This window comes from Mandrillus leucophaeus, unplaced genomic scaffold (assembly GCF_000951045.1).
Source record: "Mandrillus leucophaeus isolate KB7577 unplaced genomic scaffold, Mleu.le_1.0 Scaffold7, whole genome shotgun sequence".
Classification (NCBI taxonomy): Eukaryota; Metazoa; Chordata; class Mammalia; order Primates; family Cercopithecidae; genus Mandrillus; species Mandrillus leucophaeus.
The window spans coordinates 2058232-2066596 of NW_012107585.1; the positions used below are offsets into that span (position 1 = coordinate 2058232).

Here is an 8365-nt window from a genome sequence, read left to right on the forward strand (position 1 = left end):
GAGGTTGCTCACTGGCTCCTTTGAGTGACCCTGCCAGGCAGGCACACTGAGGGCTTGTGCAAGGGCGCTACATATGAGGTCCTGGGGAGGGGTGTGCAGGAGAGGGGCAAACAGGGTTTGGGGTGGCAGGGCAGGACCAACGGCTCACATTTCTAAGCTGAGCCTGGGCAGGTAAGGCCTGGGAGGTAGGAGCCCAGCGCCATCAGCGCAGAGGCTGCGCCAGCTCAGCTCCTGCAGGAGGAGAACGCTGCACCCACTGAACCATGGAAGACCTACTGTGTGCTGTCCACGGTGCCTGGCAAGGGGGGCACTTGTTACAAATGCAGAGTCTCAGGTCCCACCCCAGAACTGCAGAAGCAAAACGTGCATGGCAACAAGATTCCCAGGTGATTCGAGCACACTCAAGTTGGAAAAAAAATTGTAAGGAATGCCATTTTAGTACGTCCCCTCATAAGCCTATGATAGGGTGCTAGGCAATGCATCAGGGGCTCAGCGCCTGGAACCTGAAAGTGGGAGGGGCCTCCAACGGCATCATATCCTCCTCCTCACACAGCACCTGGGCCCCCACCACACTCAGATTAGACCCTCAGGATGGGGCAGAATAATAACAGTCCCATTTGTCAAATGCCTGTGAACCCAGCTTAGAGCTAAATTGTCCTGCTTGCACCTGCTCTTTTTTTTCCCCAAAAAAGGGGGTCTCACTGTGTTGCCCAGGTTGGTCTTGAACTCCTGCACTCAAGCGATCCTCCAGCCTTGGCCTCCCAAAGTGCTGAGATTGTAGGTGTGAGTCACAGCGCCTGGCCCACTGCTCATTTTTAACGCTCAAATCAAATCCCAAGTGACCATGCTCACTTTCCAGGTGAGGAGACCGGCTCAGAGAAATGAAGTGACCGGCCCGAAGCCACAGAGCCAATAGCATGAAGGATTCTCATACAGCTGGACTCCGAAGCCTGGGTTTTTGCCTCTGCATCTCTATGCATGTAGAATATGAACCTAAAGTTCACCACTCAAGCTTGGATGGACCTAACATCAGATGCATAACAGTAAGCCCAAGGCGGTTTGTTTCAGGGCTGGGGGCTCCACTTGCTGGAAAACTGTCTTGAGGACAAAGGGGCTCTGCCTTCCCACATCCTCCACAGTGAGCTCCACAGTGGCTGCCTCTACCAGCATAGGTACCAAGCACCTGGTGCAGAGCAGATGCTCACGAACTTTTTAAGAGACAGGGTCTCGCTCTGGTGCCCAGGCTGGAGGGTGGTGGTGCACTCAGAGCTCACTGCAGCCTTGAACCCCTGGGTCCAAGTGATCCTCCAGACTCAGCTACCCAAGTAGCCAGGACTACATGTGTGCATCACCACACCTGGCTAATTTTTAAACATTTTGTAGAGAAAGGGTCTTGCTATATTGCCCAGACTGCTCATGAACTTCTGAAGGAACAAGCAAGGCATACCCTTGACACTCTATTTTCCAACATCCAGAGTCCATATGTGCCACTCTGTTAGAACTCAGTGCCTGGCCGACTTGTGTTACCCTACACACTCCTCAGCCTATGGCCCAAGGAGGTTTCACCTTGCCCTGACTGAAACCACCCACCCTCCATTCCTGCCCTTGGGGGATGCTGAGCTGACCACAGGCCCCAGGACCTTACTGCTCTGGAGGAAAACATTTGTATGTCTGGTCTTTGGCCATGGCGATTGGCTCAGACTCAGGTCCGTGACCCCATCAGAGCCAATGAGAAGCCAGGTGACTCTTTTGCTGGGCTCAGGTTCTCTCCCCTCCACTGGGCTTGGTGGGCTAGATGTGTAGAATTAAAGGTATAAGTCTTAATTGTCTTTAAGTCGGCCTTGGATGCAATCAAACTGAGACCAGAGGCCACAACAACCAACAGACCGTCAGAATCTGAGCTCTTGAAATTGACTTAAGAAAAAAATACACTGGATTAACAATACACCTGTGTTTAGACACACAAGAGAAAGTGGACATTTATATGTCAGTTTCCATAAAACTTAGGGGAAATTTAAGTGTGTTTAGTAAGAAGGAAGCATTTCCTGGAGTATTAAAAGATTTGTTTCAAAGTTCCAACAAGCTGTAACCTTGAGACTCTGAATGCTTATTTTAGGAAACTACATCTGTTAGAAGTTTATGGTAGAAATTTGTTCAACTTGCCGGGCGCGGTGGCTCACGCCTGTAATCCCAGCACCTTGGGAGGCCAAGATGGGCGGATCATGAGGTCAGGAGATCGAGACCATCCTGGCTAACACGGTGAAACTCTGTCTCTACTAAAAAATACAAAAAATTTGCTGGGCATGGTGGCAGGCGCCTGTAGTCCCAGTTACTCTTGAGGCTGAGGCAGGAGAATGGCGTGAACCCGGGAGGCGGAGCTTGCAGTGAGCGGAGATCGCGCCACTGCACTCCAGCCTGGGCGACAGAGTGAGGCTCCGTCTCAAAAAAAAAAAAAGAAAAAGAAATTTGTTCAACTTGAAGCTTCCTCATGAACTCTGTGTGATGATCAAGTCACTGGCAAAGACCTCTCACTAACCTAGCTGTTAGTAACTCAAGCAGCACTCGCTTGTAATCCCAGCCACTCAGGAGGCTAAGGCAGGAGGACTGCTTGAGGTCAGGAGTTCAAGACCACCCTGGGTAACAGAGCAAGACCACGTCTCCAAAAAAAACAAAAACAAAAAACAATTAACAGGTCTAGTGCAGCGGTGCACGCCTGTAGTGCCAACACTTTGGGAGGTAGAAATGGGAGGACTGCTTGAGGCCAGGAGTTTGAGACCAGCCTGGGCAACATAGTGAGACCCCCACCTCTACAAAAACTTTAAAAAATTAGCCGGTATGGTGGTGCATGCCTGTAGTCCCAGCACTTTGGGAAGCTAAGGCAGGAGGATCACCTGAGTCAAGGAGGTCAAGACCAGCCTGAGTAACACGGCGAGACCCTGTCTCTACGAAAATAAAAATAAATTTAAAAATTAGCTGGGTGTGATGGCACATGCCTGTGGTCCCAGCTACTTGGGAGGCTGAGGCAGGAGGATCGCTTGGGCCCAGGAGATTGAGGCTGCAGTGAGCTATGATCGCAACACTGCACTCCAGCCTGGGCAATGGAGCGAGACCGTGTTTCAAAAAAGTTAGAAATACCCAAATAACAAATAATTCAACCAGAATACAGTTTAAGGCATTCCTCATTCCTCTTCATTAAAAAGCAACCTAAAGGGTATCTAAAAGATTAACAAAACATAATGCAGAAGGTTGATTTTCCTTAACAGAAATTTGAGGCAGCCACCCCCATCTTGCCTGAGGCTGGAACTAACCCTAAAGAAGGGGAGCCAAAAGACAGAGGTCCTGATGACAGCCCAAGCCCCTAAGTTGGGCTCTACCACAACTGATTCATCTTTGTGTGTCTGGCAGTTGGCAGGATCCTGGGATCTAACAGGTCCTCCATATGTGTCTGAGATTCCAAGCACATTCCATCCGAGGAATCAGGGTGAGGCAGGGGGTGGCTGAAGAGCCCTTCCTCGCTTCCACGCTAGTTATAATTTATAATTGTGTGATCCTCACAGAAACAGAAGTGGTTCTTTCCTTACTGTTTAGGAACATCTTGTCTTGGAAGAGACCAGAAGCATTAAAACAACTACAGTTGGTTGGGCACAGTGACTCATGCCTGTAATTCCAGCACTTTGGGAGGCCGAGGTGGGTGGATCACAAGGTCAGGAGATTGAGACCATCCTAACACGGTGAAACCCCGTCTCTACTAAAAATACAAAAAATTAGCCAGGTATGGTGGCGGGCGCCTGTAGTCCCAGCTACAGGAGGCTGAGGCAGGAGAATGGCGTGAACCAAGGAGGCAGAGCTTGCAGTGAGCCGAGATGGCGCCTCTGCACTCCAGCCTGGGCGACAGAGCGAGACTCCGTCTCCAAAGAAAGAAAAAACTACCACCCTCCCCCTACCACTCAGCACTCAAGGAAAGAAACAGGACAAGAAATTTGCAAGGGCATGGCCCCACCCAGCACCCAAACCCACTGCCGACCTTACCGAATGGTAGGCTGGTCTCCACTCAGCTGCTTAAATCTCCGATGGAGCTGCTCGATCTGATCTGATGAGACTGAGAAGTGGGGAAAGAGAGAAAAACAAGACAGAAGAAAACATCACTGACTGTCAGAGGGAGGCTGCAGGTATTCCTCTGCCCCATCCCCACCGGCTGCCGCACCCCTTCTCAAAGCGTCTCCCACCATGGCAAAAGTGAGTGCCGGGTGAAGCAGCAGAAAGGATTTCCCATTCTTCCCAGAAACACAGCTCTGCAGTGATCAGTTCCAACTGCCTTAGTAATAATAATACAACTATTACTAATAGCCCCAGAGACAGGGCAGTCATGAAGCAGGCCATTCTCCCAGCCTCTGACCTTCCCTAGCCCACTAAAGAGAAACTTTGCTTTCTGTGGCAGGGTTTCACTTCCATCACTCAGGCTGGAATACACTGGCACGATCAGCATCACGGCTCACTGCAGCCTCTACCTCCTGGGCTCCAGAGATCCTCCCACCTCAGCCTCCTGGGTAGCTGCAACTACAGGCATGCGTCACTATGCCCGGCTAATTTTTATTTGTTTTAGAGAGACAGGGTTTCACCATGTTGCCCAGGCTGGTCTCAAACTCCTGGACTCAAGCAATCTGCCCACCTCGGCCTCCCAAGGTGCTGAGATTGCAGGCATGAGCCACCAGGCCCAGTCAAGAGAAAATTGCATCTGGTTGTCTGACCCTTCCTCTTCCACTCCAGAAGATGAGTTTTATCCTAGCTGAGAAAGGGGCTTTGTATAGTCACAGACTCGGAGTCAGATGAGTAGCGAGAGGAAATAAGGGTTCAGGCTGGTGTTGGACGTGATCTGGGAAACCTATACTGAGAAATGTATGGAGAATCTGGTGGAGCAAAGAAATGGAAGGACTCCAATCTGGGTGACAGGGTAAGACCCTGTCTCTAAAAAATGCACAATATTAAACAATGATCTGCATTTCTCACTTCATTACCAAAACGACTCAGTAAGTGAGTGGATATTATCTCAGGTTTTTTGTTTGTTTGTTTGTTTGGAGACAGAGTCACACTCCATCACCCAGGCTGGAATGCAGTGGTGCAATCTCAGCTCATTGCCACCTCTGCCTCCGTGTTCCAGTGATTCTCGTGCCCCGGCCTCCCAAGTAGCTGGGATTACAGGCACACACCACCATGCCCAGCTAGTTTTTGTATGTTTAGTAGCGACAGGGTTTCACCATGCTGGCCAGGCTGGTCTTGAACTCCTGACCTTGAGTGATCCGCCCACCTCAGCCTCCCAAAGTGCTGGGATTACAGGTGTGAACCATTACACCCAGCCTTTATCTCAGTTTTATAAGTTGAAAACTGCAGCTCAGAGAGCACTTAAGATCCCACAACACACAGAGGCAGAGCTGGGACTGAACTCTGAGTCTGTGCGACCCCAAAGCCAGCCTTCACCATGAAGTAATATTGCCTGTCTGCCCAGAGTACCTTGGCGCTCAAGGCCTTTAGGTCTGGTTCCTGGGGACTATACAGTTCACGCAAACTTTTCCAAAACACGGGCTGGACTAGGGAGATGTGACCTCCCACCTCAATCCTCCCAGCATTCCCTACCCCTAAGCCCTGTTTTGCTGCCATTACAAAGACAGTTAATTTCTGGGGTCAACTGGTCACCTCACTTCCTACTCATTGTTTTTTGGCCTCAGGCTCTTCAAGAATCAACAGCTCAGTATTCCCAAGCATCTCCAGCAGTTCATTAAGGCTGCCAACCCGGACTGAGGGCTCCCTACTTCCTGTGGGCATAGCTCCAATGATTAGCTCATCTCTTCCTCCCAACACTCTAGGAGGGGGCTGTATCCTCTTGTTACAGATGTAGCCACTGACACTTGGAACGGTGAGGTGAATCATCAAAGTGCAATTTCTACCTTTCTGCAGGAAAATATGGCCATTTATATCATAGGTATGTCAGCAAGGACACTGGCATACTTCATGGCCTAGCAATTCCACTCCTAGGTAAATACACAAATAATGCATGCTTCGGTTTACCCAAGCATGCGTACAAAGATGTCATGGTGGTGCCATTGGAATTGCCCTAAACTGGAAACTACCCACATGCCCAACAATGGCAGAGTAGAGTGCTAATGTGTAGTATAGTCAAGCAATGGAATAGCACACAGCAACGAAAATGAACAATATAGATAATCACAGACAAAAGCAGCCAGACAGGAAAGTGTACATACTTTATGATCCTATTTGCATAAAGTTCAAAAACAGGCAAAACTCAACTACAATGTCAGAGGTCAAGATAGTGGCTGCTCTTAAGGGAGGCATCGTAGATGACGCTAACATTGTAAATGACTTTTGGAGGATGAGATGAGGAGGAGTGACTTGAATGGAGTGCAAAGGGGAGTTCTGGGTACTAGGAATGTTCCATTTCTAGACCTCCATACACTTGACATAGTTGTGTGCTCGGAAACCTTAAAGAACTGTCTGTATGCTTATGAGTGATGCACTGCTCTGGATGTGTACTAGATCACAACAAAACATTTACAAAAAAAAAAAAATGTTGGTCTTCCCTGACTAAAGGAGATCTGGGAAGAAAAAAGAAAAATGAATAAAAAATTTAAAAAAATTGTAATTCCACTTGGCAGAAATGTATCCTAAAATAATAGACACAACAGGTACAAAAATATGAATACATAAATGTGTTCAACTTTGCACTCTTTAAAATGGCTTAAAATTCGACTTGCCCTAAGTGACTATCAAAAGCAGATTGGGGCCAGGTGCGGTGACTCACGCCTGTAATCCCAGCACTTTGGGAGGCTGAGGTGGGCAGATCACTTGAGGTCAGGAGTTTGAGACCTGACCAACATGACGAAACCCCGGCTCTACTAAAAATACAAAGATGAGCCAGGTGTGGTGGTAGGTACCTGTAATCCCAGCTATTCGGGAGGCTGAACCAGGAGAATCGCTTGAGCCCGGGAGGCGGAGGTTGCAGTGAGCTGAGATCGTGCCACTGCACTCCAGCATTGGCAACAGAACGAGACTGCCGGAAAAAAAAAAAAAAAAAAGCAATGCAAAAAACAGATTGGTTGAACACTTTTTGGTATGGTTAGCCAATTTTTTAAGTATACCGCCTTTAGAGTGCAAGAGGGAGGAAAGAAATTTTTTTTTAGGTATACTGCCTTTAATAGTGACAGTTGTGTATTTGCATAGAAATACATTCCACATACACTGCCTAAAAACAGCTTGCTACCAAGAAAGCGCAACTCTATGTTGTGGAAAAGACATAAAAATATACAACTGTGTTTAAGTAATTTAAAAATCCTAGTTATTTTCCCCGAAATAATAATTAATTATTTCTCATCTCAATACCTGCATGAAAGACTGTTTTGCTTTTGGTTCATCTATATTTTCCAATTTTTCTCTAATGTACAATGTACATGTATTCATCTTGGAATGAAGATTTTCAGCCTACAACATGATCCCAGCTGGATGGCTGAGAGATCTCATAAATACTGCGATTAATGAATCATCACTGGCTGAGTCATGTCCCAGGCACACATCATCTTCTTCAGTTCCTTCCATGACCCTGTGAGGGACCTACTATTCCCGCTTTACAGAAGAACAAACTGAGGCTCAGCAGGGATGTAACTTGCTCAAGGTCACTGACCTTGATGGAGGCAGACCCACAATTTGAACTCAGCCTGTCTGGCAGAAAACATGTAGTTCTGTGTTGTTGTTGTTGTTGTTTTTGTCTGTCTCCCTTTGTATGATCACTTAACCCCCAAACCACACTGATCTGATGATAAATAATGATTAGAAATCACAGCTAAACAAGTGCACCTAAACAACCACTATTAAAGATGAGTTATGGCTGGGCGTGGTGGCTCACGCCTGTAATCCCAGCACTTTGGGAGGCTGAGGTGGGTGCATCACTTGAGGTCAGGAGTTGGAGACAAATTCATAGGAACAGAAAGTGTAACAGTGGTTGCCTGAGGCCAGGGAGGGGAGGGGCTGGAGAGGGAGAACAGGGAGACACCGCTAATGGGCACCAGAGTTTCTTTTAAAGAGAGATAAAAATGTTCTAAAATTATATTGTTTTGATGGTTGCATAACCCTGTGATTATACTAAAACTATGGGGTTCAATTTAAATGGTGAATCTCATGATGTGTGAATTATATCTCAATAAAGCCATTTAAAAAACAAATTAGTGAATAATCATAACAACAAGGGCAGACACTAACACATTAACTAAGCATTGCCATTTTCTGGCCTCTGTGTTCAACTGTACTTGGATAAGCCTGGGCTGCTACAACCCTCTCCTTCAATTCTGTTAGGTAGGTA

General features: G+C 47.5%; 1 protein-coding gene across 1 annotated transcript in view; it reads right to left on the reverse strand.

The window, feature by feature from the left end:
• The window catches only part of TESC (tescalcin), a 52729-nt gene extending 46909 nt beyond the window's left edge, over nt 1–5820 (reverse strand). The window contains exons 1-2 of the mRNA XM_011964543.1: nt 5808–5820; nt 4030–4099 (exon numbers count right to left, since the gene is read on the reverse strand). Of these exons, the coding sequence (XP_011819933.1) occupies nt 4030–4099; nt 5808–5820 (83 nt within the window). The remainder of the gene's footprint in view (nt 1–4029; nt 4100–5807) is intronic.
• Between the last annotated feature and the right edge of the window lie 2545 nt (nt 5821–8365).